The 17256-nt window shown below is 40.2% G+C and overlaps 1 protein-coding gene across 3 annotated transcripts in view; it reads left to right on the forward strand.

Moving 5' to 3' along the window:
• spryd3 (SPRY domain containing 3) overlaps positions 1 to 17256 on the forward strand; it is an 84377-nt gene that overhangs the window by 5917 nt on the left and 61204 nt on the right. For all 3 annotated transcript variants that reach the window (XM_086278922.1, XM_086278920.1, XM_086278921.1), the window contains exons 3-6: positions 967 to 1042; positions 5475 to 5599; positions 6325 to 6460; positions 6552 to 6740. In XM_086278922.1, coding sequence (XP_086135048.1) covers positions 967 to 1042; positions 5475 to 5599; positions 6325 to 6460; positions 6552 to 6740 — 526 coding nt within the window. The remainder of the gene's footprint in view (positions 1 to 966; positions 1043 to 5474; positions 5600 to 6324; positions 6461 to 6551; positions 6741 to 17256) is intronic.

Consider the following 17256-nt stretch of genomic DNA (forward strand, 5'->3'; position numbering starts at 1 on the left):
ACAGGGTTTTTCTATACAAAATAAAGTCACCAGACACTTCAGTAGATACAGAGGCCACTACTGCCACGAGCTCACCAAAATTGGACAGTTGAAGATTGGAAAAAACGTTGCCTGGTCTGATGAGTCTCCATTTCTGCTGAAGCATTTGGATAATAGGATCAGAATTTTGGGTAAGCAACAAGGAAAGCATGGATCCATCCTGCCTTGTATTAACAGTTGAGGCTGGTGGTGGTGCTGTAATGGTGTGGAGGATATTTTCCTGGCACACTTTTTTCCCCCCTTAGCACTAATTGAGCATAATTTCAAAGTCACAGCCTATCTGAGTATTGTTGCTCACCATGTACATCCCTTTCTGACCACTGCGTACCCATCTATCATCTTATGGCGGCTTCCAGCAGGATAATGCACCATGTCTGGAAGCCCACTCCTTGCCTTAACTACTGTATATGTGGCCCCATTGTGCTTATGTGTGCTATTTGAGCCAGGAATAGCGACATGTCTAATTTATTTGCATAGCTTAACATTTTTGTTCTCAACAAATTCTTCTTATTTCCAAAGAGAATTGATTTGAGTCTGCACAAATGTATAGCTGTCTGCAGAGACATTTCATCATGGATATATTTATTTATTAATTTTCAAAATTGAATGGCAAAGGAAATAAAGCAGCAGTGATCTGCTCCCCCGATCAAACACGCAGCAGACAACAGTCTCAAAAGAAAGTCCACAAAGGGCAGAAACAATTGCAATCATTACACGTGTGTGGTTTATTTGAATTATATAAATCTGCTTTTGTTATTATTAGCATTTTAATGTCCATCTTATTTCTCACATCTGTTGCTGTGTCGGTGTGTGCCTATTGATCAAAATCAAGAGGACTTTGTGTGAGATGAGATGTATTCTTTCTGACTGTGCATACAGCAATTACTAGAAATCACCCATTGTTAACCTGTAATTTCTCCTCTTTAGTTACCAAGGGAACTCTGAAGAAGTGGGATGCTATGTGGCTGGCCGGCCTTTATCAAAGGGAAATTGCTACTTTGAGGTAAGGCACATCGATAGTGATGCTGCATGTCAGCATTGTTTTATTGTATTCCAAGTACCAGGATTTATTTGTTCTCTTGCTTCCTCTTTGTAATGTTTAAGTCCAGCAGAAGTGGATGAACAATATGAAATCAGTGGATCGTTATTCATTATATGATAGCCCACATACCACCATCCTTGGTTGTGCCCGCGATTGCTTTTCCATCCAGCCATTTTATCCCCTGGAATCCAGTTGCTGACAATTTTCTCAACTTCATATTAAATTCTCGGTGCCCCCCTACAGCCTCAGTTCACCAGTGCAAAACCACTACCTCAAAAATGTCCCAGCTGCTTTGGAATGAGGGATGGGGTGTCGGTTAGGTGGTTATCTGTAAGCGCAGAGATTAGTCTACCACACCAGTGTTTTTCAGCAGACAGGAAGGCATTCAGACTAGCAGCAGGAGAGGTTATTATACATTTATATAGCAAAGCTGATGCGTCAGTTCCTTCTGATAGTTGTTATCCTTACGGACACGGGCGGAGCCAAGGGGTAGCCTGGGGTGGACACAGTCACCACAGATTATAGTCTGAACATCCTTCTCACTACCACACACAGCACTGTTGTAGCCAGTTAGGCAGTGTCCAATGTTTTCCCCTACCAACCCACAAAAAGCAAATTTTCATCACTACATATATATACTGGGAATCTTAATCTTTAATAATAAAACATATTTTATTAGTAGATTAGATTTAACATTAATACTCACACGTATCTATACTCCTAAATCCAGCATCCACATGGGTAAGTTAGACAAAAAAAATCACCCTTGAGGGACTGTAGTTCTTCAGGGAACTACTGAGCTGGTAGTCACCTTGAGGCCGTTCCAAGAATTTGCTGGTCTGAAGTTACTGGTCCTGTTTGAATACATGTGGTAACCAGAGACCATGAAATGTCAAAGAATCTCAATGGCCTGTAGTGAGGTGAAAAAACTGGATTTACAAGCCCCGAGTGAACCTTAAAATCAGCTTTTAGATGAGGCATTGATGCAGCGACCGATTCACTAGTAGGATACCGATGATTGGCATGTGAGGGGGGTGGTACATATGTTACAGGGTTACTGACGCAATGGGGAGCCTGGAATGTCCACTAGCAACCAAACATCAGCCACAAAGCGATGCATTACGAGCAAATCGTTTTGAACGGGGCTTGATATCTACTGAACCAGTCTCTTTCTGCTGGGCTGCAAATATACTAAGACAGGACCCTCCAGCAATACCATACTTCTTCAAATGATTCACTTCTTCTAGTTTTCTTTTCACATCTTTTCTTCTTGACATGAGAAGCATCATTTCAGATATATGTTAAAATATTCCTCTACTGAGACTCTATGCAGGCTGGCAGCATGCGTTGACATTATTTCTTATAGCTGTGAGGTGTCCCTGATATGTGCCAGAGTTGACATTTCTCTTAAATCTGATGTCAAACTCACATATGACCTCTCTTCTCTCCCCTGCAAGGAAAATCTTCACAATAATAATGTTTATACTGAAACAAGAATCACATTTGGAGGATGGATTTCTTTGACATTTAGTGGATTTTACGTTGGTCATTACCCAGAGGTTTGCGCTACATTATTCTCCACTCTGTGACGCACATGCTGTCAGTTCCCAGGATATCTCAAAATTCGGAAGAATTTATTCTGATAAAGGTCGGGGTTCTGTGCGCGTCTGCGTCACCGCTATCCTCGTGTTTCCCCATCTTTCAGCTTTCACAAAGAATCCATTTCAGCTCCGTTGTCAGTACCGCTGCTCGCTCTCCACTTCTCCTCCTCATCGCTTCTTTCAGCCCAGACTGAACATCTGCAACATTCCACTTGTTTTAATAGATTTATTTGAAAAAGTCAAAACTATCATAACTTAGTTGTCACACATGTTTTTGTAACTTTTATTTATATCATACAGACACAAATGATATTTCAACAGCACAGAAGTGGTATTGTGCCTCGGCCAAGAATGTACTTTTTTACAAACCAGTGATCTACACTATAATCTCTCAAATGCCAGATTGGAAAGGAATCAGACCAGAAATCTTTAGTAAGGGAAACCCAAGAAGTTTGGTTTCACATGTTGATATACTTAGAGAGACAGGTGGGATGAAGGAAACCTAGAGAGGTGAGAAATAACTTGGAGTGTTCGCCAATAACATAACGGAGCTGATACAGATTTAAACCGGATGGGGCCATTTTCCTGTACAGGATTAGGATTGCATAACCTCTGACTAGTGCTGGGCAATATCAGCAAATCGTTGTAGTCATATGAAAAGAAACTTTTATTAATGATTTTTTTTTACAAGACTGCATCGAGTTCTGTGAAAAACTAAGTATACCTTTACTGTTTCAACACCAGTTGGAAAAAAGCAGGTTTTTTTGCATTTTGCAGGTTTGAACATTCAGGTGTGTGTTAAACAAAACCACAGTCTTCCCAGGATTAAAAGTCCCAGCAAATTCTCTCCAACAGCAGACTGTGCAATGCTCAGAGAACGTGCAAAAACCCCAAAAGCTGATTCTGCTGACCCCAGTTAGCGTGTTATCCCTTTATACCCAAATACAAATGTATTCTAATGTTCCAGATTCCTGAACAAAAACAGAATGTATCAGTTATCAGTTATATCAGTTTTTTAAAAACTATACATAACCATTTAAGATTTGTACATTTATATTTTCATCAGTTTTTCCTCCTCCTGTTATCTCTTCCCTCATCTTCACCTATCCTCTTCCTCTTTTATCACAAGCCTCATCTTCTGAGCTCAAGGCAGGGATCTAATGCAAAAAACTGCACATAAATATGCTTATGTAATTACTAATACCATCAGCAGAACAGACATGCAACTCTCTCGTCTCTGGATAGCTGCTACATAGAATATATATAAGCTATATAACAGACATAGCTGTTGTTGTTATAGCTGGCTAACATTATGCTAGCTAATGTTAGGCTCGAGTGTTTAAACATCACACTGTTTTGATAAACAGCTTCATTACATTCTCATTTCGAAATAGAGCTTATTTGCTATGCTTGAGCCTGACAATGTTAGATCTAAAGAATTCAAAGAAAGCTTCAGTAACACCAGTTAACAGTGGCTAACATTGGCAAAAACACAAAAATGTTTACCGAGAGAAAAGTTCAGGTAAAGTAGCATTTGTTACTGATGAATGCCAGCCAGAGCATTTGAGGTGAATTGGGTGTAAAACAAACAAACAAACAAACAAACAAACAAACAATAAAATATTGCAATTAACCTGAATTTTTGTGAAGTGTTGATATTCAGAAGTGTTGAGGTATAGTGTGTACAGAAGTGTTTTGTACACAAACAGTAACAGTAGAAAATGTCAATGGCCATTGTGGGGGAAACGAAAAGCAGCTGGCTATGGCTGTTATGGTGTAAACAATGTTAAGTGTTGAAGCTTGTGACTGAAAAAGACTGAACAAGTATGGTTTGTTTGGAAAGATTGCAAGGAGAAAGCCTCTTCTATCTAAAAAGGTCATGGCAGCATGGTTTACATTTGCAAAGTTGGGTCATGATTGGGTGATGGGTGATGTGGGGTGAATGTGATAAACTGAAAAATGAAGAGCCAAGCTTTTGCAATGGCTCCAAGTCCAGACCTCAACACGATTGAAATGCTGTGGTGGGACCTTAAGATAGCTCTGCATAAATGGATGCCCACAAACCTCAATGAACTGAAGTGACATTTTAAAGAAGTGTAGGACAAAATTCCTTAACAAAGATGTGAGAGACTGATAAAGTCATACAGGAAACAATTACTTCAAGCTAGTTATTCTTGCTAAATCCCCGGTTCGAGACACAAACGTAGCTGGTCCCTAGTGCCAGTCCCAAGGCTGGCTAAATGGGAGGGTTGCGTCAGAAAGGGCATCCGGTGTAAAATCTGTGCCAAATCAAACATGTGGTCCATCCACGGTGCTGACCCCTTGGGAAAATAGGGAGCATATGAAAGTACCTTTGTATTTTTTGAGAGTATATGGAATATAATATCCCAATGCAACACAGCAAGTTACTTGTATATCAGAATCAGAATCAGAATACTTTATTGATCCCTGGGGGAAATTATTTTTTGGAGGACAGCGTGCAAACACCATCTCCATTGGTTTCGTACTAACAGTTCTTTGCTCTGCATAGCCAACTACCTCTGCCAGCAGACACTGCAGACCACCAAGAGACGTGGTGGCACTGAATTAATTTAATGTGATTGTAAATGACCTGGATACAGTTAGTTCAGGCTGTGGATTTCATATCTGAATATTATACCCTTACCCTTGCTTCTGGCATTAGACACTGACTTTTATCGATGTTTTAGGCATTATTGGCACTGTGGCTTAAATGAACTGTAACTGATGCCACTGTAGTGTGTTTTCAATATAATGTGTGTGTCTTTGTGTAGGTGACCATAGTGGACACAGGAGTGAGAGGGACCATTGCTGTGGGCCTGGTGCCTAAGTTCTACAGGCTGGACCACCAGCCGGGCTGGCTGCCATACTCTGTAGCTTATCACGCTGACAACGGCAAGTAAGTCAAACTGGAGTTGCCTATACGCTACAGGGCAGTGGTGGTTTCTTGCATGGTTTGGCTGCTGCATTTATATATTGGTTCGGTAGTGTTAACTTGCTCATTTCCTCATTTCTTGGTTTGTTGATATTTTGTTTTGTGTGACTATTTTAATAGTAGCAAAAAGGAAATTTAACAGAAGTAGTTTAAGGTTACTTTTTCAGAGTATTTTTTTCTTTTTGTTTGATGAACAAGTAAATAACCAGTTCATCAACAGTTAAATATTTTACCTTCCAGTTTTGCTTGCTTCATCCTATGAATACTGTGTGTTGGATTTATACACGTGACTTACTTTTCAAAGCAATACATTCTGCCTCAGGAACTGATTCATATGTCAGCATCTAATTTCACTTGATGATACCAAATTTCAGCACCAGACAGATGTGTGGCCAATTATCAAGCCAAAGTGAGCTGTAATTATGCGCTTCAAAGTAATTGTGTTTACATATTTTTAATTTCCTTTCATGTTAAGTGAGATAATGGAACGTTTCGTCTTGTCTGGCTGCGTTTACTGAATATTTGAAATAATTTTTGCATTCTTTTACTTGTTTTGTGGTAGAGTGCGACAGCTGTGGCAACACAAGGTTTACGTAGTGAAAGCTGTACAAGATTACAAAGTATGCGGTTGTAGTTCAAAGAAGCTTGGACTTTTCTTAAAAGGATTTTTATCTCCTCTTTCCATTTAGGTTGTATAATGGCACAGGGATAGGGAAGCAGTTTGGCCCGAAATGTGCTCGTGGTGACCGCATGGGCTGTGGAATACACTCAGAAAATATAGAAGCAGGTATCACAACAGTCTTTTTCACCAAAAACGGGAAAGAGGTAGGTATTTTTGTTTTAATAATAACACGCTCATTTCAAATGGGCATGCAGGGTTGTTTATTCAGGATTTTTACATCCGCTTTCTCTCCAGGTGGGTTCAGTAGAGGTTCCTGTGTCGGCAGAGGGGCTGTTCCCCGCTGTGGGGATGCACTCTATGGGGGAGGAGGTGAAGGTCGACCTGCAAGCTGAGTGGTTCCTGGAGGAGGATGATAGTATGATGATGGTTGACAGCCACGAGGACGACTGGGGACGACTTTATGACGTCAGGGTGAGCGGCACGGTAAGAGCAGGTTCTTTTTTTCCTTCTTTGCTTGATTAAAAGGGATGTTTGGAAACATTGGAAGTTCAGTGCTTTTGGTTATATATTAGTGGAAAAAGGTTATCGTAGGTGTTAATTAATTTGCTTGGGCTGCCTCCTAAACATTACTGATCAGTCACTCAAGCCACATCGAGAAGGTGAAGGAACTCGTGTGCTGCTTCTCCGACTCTCTCAGCTCTGATGTTTAATGTTAGTGAAGATTTTGTAAAACCTCTTTTTTTTTTTACTTAATTTCTGTGTAATTTTTGTTGTTATATCACAGTTGAAGAGCAAAGCCATTAATTATGGGATGAACAGTGTCAGAAGAGTCCATTATGGGATGGCTGCCCTGCATTTTTTTTGTGTTTGTGAGACGTAGTGAAGAAGAAATGTTAACCACCAGACCTAAAATCAATTAGTTGAAAATATTTAGTAAAATATTTGTTCAGTTCAGTGGTTCTTTAATTTTATAAGGACGATAATTATGAAATCCCCTTTATAATCCTTTATAATAATAGGATAGCTTATGTTAAAGCATATGTTAAATGCATTTGTCCTATTACCTCAGAAGACTTCAGTGTGCCTGTGGTGTCATGTTTTTTCGGTTGTGTTTTGACCCTCAAATGACAGGAGGAGTAGAGCATATAGGTCAGCATGTGACTTAAAATCATGAAACTTTACCTGATTCTCTGTGCTGTGGATGCCTGCAATGTGGCTTGATGCAGATTCTATTGACAGAAAATAGACCTGGAACTTTTTATGTTGATACAAAGGGATGTTTCTTTGTATCAACATCTTTCTTGGATGTTTCTTCAAATTAAGAGCAACTTACAACCAAATCACAGAGACACCAATTTTGTGTTAGTAGTCCCAGGTTTGGTGCCTGTCCAACTCTGGCTATTGTTAGCTTACCTGTCTTTTGAATGGGACAGATTATAGTGTGGCTTTTCTGCAGCTTGCTCTTCTGTGCAGTTGTTGACATTCCACCATGTTTGTTCTGTACTCTTACAAGATCCTTCAACTGCCTGTTCTTTACCAAATCCCTCTTTGTTGACAGCTGTGCTTAATGCTCTCTAAAGTTCGGGGAAAGCTCCAGACACAACCACTTCAGTTTGAATTATTTTGTCTCAGCCATTGTATCATCTTGCCGTGACGGGATTTGGGTCACCTTTGGAGGGGTTTTGCAGATTGCTTCATGACATCCGCTCAGGAATTTTCCTTTGAGTCCTGCACACATCACTTTCATTAACAAGATAAACAGCCGACTTACAGTAAAGGAGTCGTGTCTGCTGTGCTTTCTCTGCCTTTCTGCTGTATCAGAGTCTGGGGTGATGCAACAGTTTGCCATTTGTACCCTCAGAGCTTAAGCATGCAAGCAGGGCCGTATACCAACTTTTTATCTGCACATGAATCTGAACAGGATCTACCAAACTTCCATTAGGTTGCTGGATGTGGCAGAACGCTTTCCACATGGTAATCATTTAACTGCCATCATAATAAGCAGACATAATAGTACTGTGTTAGCGGTCTAACGAAATAAAAAAAACAAAACCCACTCATACAACACTCACAAAACATTTGGTGTTCACATTTTCACTCAGGTTTACAGTCACAAAAAAAAAAAAAATTAAGGCTGCTTAAAGTTCAGACTTCTTTTTAATTCTTGGATTCAACCACCCCAGCTTTGAATGACTTACCGTTTAAAAGTAGCCCTTATTTATCTTACACACGGCTACTCAATTCATCCACCATCTGAAACAAGCCATCTATTGCTGCCTGAAGTTGATCTATTATGCTAATTTTTAGCTCTGTGTTTTTATTCTAGCTTTGCATCATTTATTATTCCAAAGTCCTACTTTATCTTACCCTGGGCCTCGCTGCAGATCGGCCAGTTATTCGCTGTCTGATATAATCAGTTTTAGGTTTTATGCCTTTTAGACGTTAAAGCTTAAAAAACAAAACAAAAACGTGAGGGCTATTCTAAAACTTTGATGTTTTATGATGTTTTTTTTTTTATTACTGACATCAGCCTGTTATGGCGTCACACTGTGACATCATAGGGCGAGGTATTGAAAAATTAAAAAGGGGGTTTACAGCTCTCTCCATGGATTACTCGATATGGTTTCTTTACATTTTTTTCAAGGTCAACTTTGACCTCGGGCGCTAACAGTGAAGGTGAAGGTCAAATGCTTAGCCAACCTACATACTCATGTCCCCCGAGGCCTAGTATATTGTTTGAAGGTAATCCATAAAAAATTGCAGGTAATGATATTTGGTTAACAATAATATTTGACATGACTGATTTTCACAAGATTAAATCATATATATAACGATATATATCGGATGACGATATAAAAACATCTATCGTTTCCTATCACGCTATCGTTTGTTTCGTGGTGTTGCAAAATAAACTGTTTACAGCAATATTTTTTCATAATTTTGATGGTCACTGTAGTGGCTATATTAATTTCTTAAAGTTCTCTCTTTCTCTTATATTTAATATAACCACACTACGGACGGACAAGCGCCTGTTTTTACGTGTTGTCGTTAGCAAAAATGATGGTAAAACCATTGCCTGTCTCCGCTGTCCGCTTGTTTATTTTCCACGTAAACATTTCACAATAAAGCTCTTATTTTGAAAAGATCATGTTGAGGCTTTTCAAAATAAACTAAAATCATGTGAATGAGTATGCCGAGTGTTTGCGAATGAGAAGCAAAAAAGAGCTGTCAGGTGCTAAAAAATAAATGAACAGCCTTTTCCCCACAGCATGCCGTGTAATAAATACAAAGAAAACGGCGGCTGTTACAACTTATGTCTAAAAATGTATAGTTAAACGACGCCCAGCTGGAAACACTAAACGCAAGTCGAGCTGCCCGAGATTCACAGAATTTACAGAAAAATGTTAAACTTTTGTGATTTATATTGTTGTCTTATATCGGGATATGAGATTTTGGTCATATCGCACAGCCCTACCAACCATCATACAGAAGTGATTGAAAATGATATCTTGACGACTCTGAACGTTAAACTGCTAACAAACAGACAGACAAACAAACAAAACTGAGTACTACACGATGAAGACTTAATTGTTAAAAAGAATATGTTTAAAGCATTACAAAGCATGTTGACAGTCTGATATGTGGCAGCTAACTTATTAGTCTGGATCCTGTTGGGCTTAAATTAGATTATTGGCTGCTTTAAGATAAGGTGAGGTAGGGTAGTTAGTGCCTCAGATTGGTAAAGTGAAATTGTTTTATTTTCTTAGCCAGGTACGTGTATGTCTGTGTTTCAGCCATAAAGTTTGTGATGCATCTTTATAACCAACCGTGCTAATGTTATCTGATAACTTGGTACTCCACACCCTCTCAGATACGGTAACTTCTGGCTGCAAAGAGGGTGACGTTAATGTGGCTACCTCTTATATACAATCTGATTATGATTCAACAGTTCGTGGTGGCGGCTTGAATGGAACTCATTGTTGGCTCAACTGTGTCATCAGAGGTATCACAGATCTTTATTCCCACCTGTTTACAGTGGAGGTCTATAACACCTTTGTTCTCCTTCAGCAAGTAGCCACAGGGCTACAGGTAGGTCTGTCATTGGCACAGGGGAGATGAAGGCCAGTGTGTGGGTGAGGAGGATGATTCAGCCAGCCGTCTTGCTCATTGTCTCTCTTTTCTGTTTTTCTGGACCGCAGAGTGGCAGTGGCACAAAAAGTGTTTTTGGAGCCAAGTGCCTGGCAGCACACCAGGTTGTAAAAATTCAATAAGTGCAGGAATGGGACTCTAAGGAATCTTTTACTTTTTCTCATGTGGTTGGAGGTTTTCACAGCTGGGCTGGCCTGGCCTGGCAGTGTGGGCTGCTCGGCAGTCCGGCAATAATTTTTTTTCTTTATTCTTCCTCCCTTTCTTAGTCTCTTTCATGAAGAAACAGACATTAGCCTTAAAGGGACAGTTCACCCAAAAGTCAGATGTATGTAGATTCCTGGAGTATGGAGTGCTGTTTTTCCCTTTACATTATTTTTGGCGTGTCTTGCCCGGTTTTGGAGATATGAGCTGCATTGATTTTTACCTTTTATTGATTATACTGCAACTTAATTGCACTTGACTGATGGTGAGGTTTTTTGGATATATCCTGGGAACAGATTCTTGGAACACTCAAGACATGCTGGGGAGATTATGTCTCTGGTCTGACAGAGCTGCAGGTTGGGCCACGGAGGTCTAAGTAGACCTGGATAAGTAACTTCTGGTATCCATATTGATGTTGGGTTGTTGGTCCTTCAGTTTAGCTTGGGCCAAGGAAAAAAAAAGACTGTCATCGTAATAATAAAAAAACGTATTTGTAGTAAAGTGGAATGGAATGGTAAAACAACTGAAAGTGTCGCCTCCAGCTATTGTTTCCATTGTGTGCTTTTTTTTCCTTCTTCATCATTGTTGTTTCCTGCCTGCTCAAGATTTAGAATATCCATAATTCTTCTCCTTTCTCTCTCCCTAACACAAGAATTATACAAAGGACACAAACACAGGATCTTAAATATGGCTTCCCGAAAAGAAAGAGCCCTTTCATCCATGAAGACTTGCCTTACTGTGGCAGGTCTCTGTAATATTAGCTAGCTGTATTCTTCTTTTGGTTGTATCTCTCCATCCAGCCAGCCACCTTCTTCTTCTTATCCAATTCAAGGTTGCAGGAGGGTTTTAGCCTATTCCAGCTGCCATGAGTTAGACGTCGGATACACTCTGGTCTGGCCAGTCTGCTGCATGGCTAACACAGAGAGACAGATAACCATTAGAGTCACCAGTAACCCAAACATGAAAGTCTTTGAACTGTGGGAGTAAGCCGGAGGGCCCACAGACGACACATACAGGCACACAAACAATGTGGAAGCTCTACACATAAAGGCCCCAGCTGGTGGATTCAAACCCGGGATCTTTTTTCTATGACGCACAGAAAGGAAACTAGCTCCTACGTGAAGGTGGTCACAGCAATTTGCGAATTATTTTTAACTGGAATGGTCTAATTTTTGGGATGAGCTGTACCTTTAAAATCCATTATGTGATCACCGTTGTGAGGGTTTAAGTGAGTGCTAATACTCAGACTGATAACGCTGTCAGGTTCTGACATATACAAGGATTTTGTGTACACAGTGAAGACAGTGAAAATTTTGGTTTAAGGGGGAAGCAAGCAAGAGAGAGAAAGGGAAAGTGTGACAGAGGAAATGAAAAGCTCGTCGGAGAAGTGCAAAGTTTTGTCTTGATCATTGGAACTCTTTGCGTAACAGGATTATGCTTCAAAATTATGTCAGCCACAAGGTGGTCTCATTTAATCTCTTTGTTGGTTTTGACTTTTAATTCACTTCATTGTGCGGTTTTAACCAGTCTCAGTGTGCCTCAACTTTTCCAGCTGTCTTTGGACCTGCTTTTCTCTTCTCTACCCTTCTTCTTTATTCTGCTGTAGTCAGTCTGCTTTTACTCTTGTCCATCTCCTCTTTTCATGTTTTTTCCACTTTCCTTTTTATCTCTCCTCCTGTCATCTGCCCTCATTTTTCTCCTCTACCATCAACTCCTTTCCTGTCTCCTTGTTGTTCCTTCTCTTATCTCCTCCATACATGTCTCCTGTCCTCTCCCTATTCACTCATTTTTCACCTACTGTACCGCATACCCCCCCTCTATCCTTGTCTCCTGTCCTTGCCTTTACTTTTATCTCCTCTTTACTGCCCTGTGTGTCCTCTTTCCTTGTTCCATGTCCTCCTTTCTTCTCGTAGTTTCTCATCCTAGTCTCCTTTACTTCTCCCATCTCTCCTCTACTCTTGCCTGCTTTGTTTCTCCTCTTCCTGTTTATTCCATTTTTATTATAGTCATGTAGATTTTAAGTGCAGCCTAAAGCTGTGAGGTAAATTTTAAATGTCATGGGATTTTTTCTTTTCTTTTTTGTACATGTGGCTATGCAACAGACATTTCCAGTGTCTGTGGTTTCTGAAGACTTGCGGATCTACCGTTACGTTGCCATAGATGAATTAGGCATCAACACCTCACCAACATTTAGTCAAAACGGTGGAATAGTTTTTACATGTTAACTATTTAGCAAGTATGGATAATCACTGTTCTGGAGGATGGTCATCCTTGGTGGGTGGATGGGTGGCGGGGCAGGATGATGGAAAAGACTGCTGCAAGATAAATGAGTTATCTGGCTGGTATGCTTTTGATGAGAAGTGCAAAGCCGCAGAATGCACAGAACACAATGGCGATGGTAGTGACTTGTCTGCAGCTAAGTCTTTGCCTTTGTGAACTGTTTATTTTACAGTAGGGGGATGGCCACTCCTGTTTAAATAGGTGGGTTTCTCATCCTAGAGCACTCTTCATACCTACCTTGCCAAATATGTAGACCTCTTGCTCTCTTTGATGCAGTCACGTGTTTCTCGCTGTCTCTCTCTATCTCTCTTTTATAACTCTTTCCATTTTATGTCTTTTCACCAAATATTACACTTGCATAATTCATCTTGCATGTCCTTGAAATGGCTCTGACGTAGCTGGTATAAAAGATATTACTGCTTTGGCTCTGGCCTCTTTCTTTCTGTTTTGAATAATCTTTATTTTGATGCAATCTTTGTTCCTTTCAAACTTTTTTATCACTCATCTGAAGGCCATTTGTTGAGGGTAATAAATGCTCTCAACTCATGCTTCTCTTTTAATGGAAAAAATGAAGTAAATCAAGTGACTTATAGTTTAATGGCTGTGTCCTTGTGGGCATGAATTTAGCTTTAAGGAGTTTCAGTGAAAGCTTCATGTGGCGAAAATAGCTTTGTCATTAAGCAAAATGTAAACTTGGAATGTTTTCAACAGATGCAATTGTTTCAGTTTAGGAAATATAACAAAGACCTCTCTTTGCTACAAGCCTTTTTATGCACAGTGTGATCATAAAATTCTGCTTACAAGGAATGAAAAACATTTCTTTTTTTTAAGCCTTTTAGGATCAAAACCACAGAATGTGTAAAACACAGACAAATCCATTGTGGTATCACAGGAGATCATAGACACTGACACTTTTTTTTGGTACCTGTAAGTTACCATGTTTGAACTAGAAGGCGTAGTGCTAATTTATTAGCTAACATTTGCTAGCTATGTCTATAAACTATGGGTGTAGCACTCAAACCTGCGAATAGATGCTAAAGCTTCAGTCACACAGGCCCAGAGACCAGTTGGAAACCCTTTGGGAGCCAGTAGCTGCAAGGGAAAATTGTGGTTAGTTGCTGAAGATCGCTGCCAGTCTCTGTGAAACCCATACTTGGATAACATTCGAGGACCGCTTGGTAACCGCAGAGAGGTATAAAACTTTGCTATTGATTTGGTTGGTAGCAGGTAGCCAGGTGGTTTGTACCACACAATAAGCCATAATATTAGTCAGATAATGCCATTAAAAATGCTCCAGAAAGCACCAACATCACAAAAATAGTCCAGAAATCCAGTCCAGTGACTCCTGTTAGTGGAAGTGAGGCCTTGCAGACAGTGCCTGTGATGGGACCGCACTGACTCAACTTGAGCCAGACCTGAAACTTTAGAGTCCAGTGGGTTATTGGTTTTGAGATGTATGGTACCTCCTTCAACATTGGAACTGCAAACCTCTGCAGATTGAAGTTGTAGCCAGGGACCAAGCTCTAATTACCAGTGATGATCCCCAGTCCCAAAACTTTGAAATCAATGGTGATATTGCCAATGAGCATGTGTTTCTGTTAAGAACGGGGAGTTTACAGATTATGGAACCTTCTAAAAATAACAACTTTGGAAGTGGGACAGAGGTGCTTAAGGAGACAGCCTTCAGCTTTTTAGTTGGTTACAAAAACATTGATCTCAAAATAGAAAAGATTTCATGCACTTGATTTAGCAACCAGTTTACATCTGTAGACTCTGGAAAGGTATGTGCAAGATTAAATAAGCTATAAAATAGAATTACATGTGCAATACAGAAGGTACAAGTTGAGTAAGTACATAGTAAATATGCTTACAAAGCTTAAAAACCCTCCTGACTCACTCACTCTAACAATTAAAAACATCCATCCATCCATCCATCCATCTTCATCCGCTTTGTCCGGGGCCGGGTCGCGGGGGCAGCAGCCTAAGCAAAGAGGCCCAGACCTCCCTCTCCCCAGCCACCTCCTCCAGCTTATCCGGGGGAATACCAAGGCGTTCCCAGGCCAGCCGAGAGATATAATCTCTCCAGCGTGTCCTGGGTCTGCCCCGGGGCCTCCTCCCGGTGGGACATGCCTGGAACACCTCACCCAGGAGGCGCCCAGGGGGCATCCTTGTCAGATGCCCGAACCACCTCAGCTGGCTCCTTTCGATGTGGAGCAGCAGCTGCTCTACTCTGAGCCCCTCCCGGATGGCCGAACTTCTCACCCTATCTCTAAGGGAGAGGCCAGCCACCCTTCGGAGGAAGCTCATTTCTGCCGCTTGTATCCGCGATCTCGTTCTTTCGGTCACTACCCACAGCTCGTAGCCATAGGTGAGGGTAGGGACGTAGATCGACCGGTAAATTGAGAGCTTCGCTTTTACACTCAGCTCCCTCTTCACCACGACGGACCGGTGCAGCGTCCGCATTACTGCAGCTGCAGCCCCAATCCGTCTGTCGATCTCCGGCTCCCTTCTCCCATCACTCGCGAACAAGACCCCGAGATACTTGAACTCCTCCACTTGGGGCAGGAACTCATCCCCGACCCGGAGTGGGCACTCCACCCTTTTCCGGCTGAGAACCATGGCCTCAGATTTGGAGGTGCTGATCCTCATTCCCGCTGCTTCACACTCGGCTGCAATTAAAAACAATACAATCATATTCTTGGTATGTGAGCTATTTAACTATAGTATAAATCACGATGCTCAAGGGCAAAACAACACCAGATTTGAAAATGTTGACATGATTGGTTTCTTAGAATCTGTTTTATTTGTACCCTGAGAAAAATTATTGAAAAAGTACAAAAAACAAAATCTAAGGAGAATTTAAATCAACAGTTGGTTTTAATAGTTACGTATTGGAAATCAAGTTCAGTTATTATTTAGATTGTTTCAAATTACAGAAAGAGTACAAATCATGACATTTATAGTGTTAATAATCTTATCAGTTTCTGGGAATTAAAACATACCAGTGGCACGACGTACATTCTAACATCTGAAAAAAGAGAAATGTGTCATTGACAGTTATTTTATTGAATATGGACGTTGCAACCCACAAAGGGTTTTTTGCAAGTGAGCCTTGTCCTTACTATGATGACAACTGTCTTAAACTGACAGAGCTTTCACTAACAAAGCTGCAACTTAGAAACGTGTTCTAATAAACAAGAACAGATGTGTGAAAATGCCAGTCACTCAGGTGTGCTGATGTTGTGACAACCCTCTTTCTGTATTTTTGCGATGGGGCGTGCAGCGCACTTACAAACGAGGCGATATTAACCGGTATCTCAAGGACTAGAATGGCCGACAATGTTACCACCTGTCCTCGGCTTTTTCGTTCATTATCTTTCTTATGTCAAAAAACCTTCAGTTCTTCTTTGGGAAGCAAATGATGTGCCTTAGTTCAGCAGATGTTACCTTTTCAGTTGAGGTTATGTACATCTTTAAGGATCATTTGCCTGATGGATAGCTTTAGCTTTCATACAAAAGATATCTAGGCTTTCAATAAAATGCAAAGACAAAACAAAAACTGCAGCATGTACTGGTAAAACTATGACTCAAACACGTGATAAGTTTTTGGCTTTACATGGTTACACGTACTTTTAAATGTAACACATTTCATTCACTGTTGTTTGGGGAATTTGTCTGCTTTACTGTTTGACTAAAGATGTTTTCATGGCATTTGTCTTTATCAGTAAGCACATATCTGATGTTTATACTGTACATGCAGGGTGCAACATATACAGTGCAACCCTTTTGATAAATAATGTAATGAAAACTTGTAGAGTTTACAGTTTTCCTTTAATGCCTTGACTGAAAGTACTCCCTATTTAAACCTATATTTTAAACCACTAGCAGGTGACGTGAATAATATTGGTCATCTCTAACCCACAGAACTAGCTGGTTATCAGGGAGCTTTTAAAATAAAAGCAAAGGTTGCTAGTAAACTGATTGCAGAGGGTATTTTTCTTTTAGCAAGATGAGAAATAAAATTGAAAAAAAAAACAACCCAAATATATCTGTTCAACCTGTTCAAGTAAAAGTTAATATGGGAACAATGAAATAGAAAAGTGTTGCCTCCAGTACCAGATAATTAATATTAATAAAATAATAATATTTTTTATACATGTCAGATTTCTGATTTACTGTGAAAGGTAGTGAGTCTCTACATTTTCTCTTCTTCTCTCAAATAATATAATATTTACTTGATTCATTCTTAATTCTCATAACTTTGTTTAATGATGGTCTTCTGTCACGACTAAATCGTATTATGAGACAAACATTCAGCATAAACCTTTTAGTTTCTTTTCCCTGTGGGTTAATGGAGGTGTGAAAGTGA

The sequence above is a fragment of the Aulonocara sp. 'chitande type north' Nkhata Bay genome, linkage group LG20 (genome assembly GCF_057382095.1).
Source record: "Aulonocara sp. 'chitande type north' Nkhata Bay isolate Kocher_YH1m ecotype deep benthic linkage group LG20, A_spYH_male_GT1.1, whole genome shotgun sequence".
Lineage (NCBI taxonomy): Eukaryota > Metazoa > Chordata > Actinopteri > Cichliformes > Cichlidae > Aulonocara > Aulonocara sp. 'chitande type north' Nkhata Bay.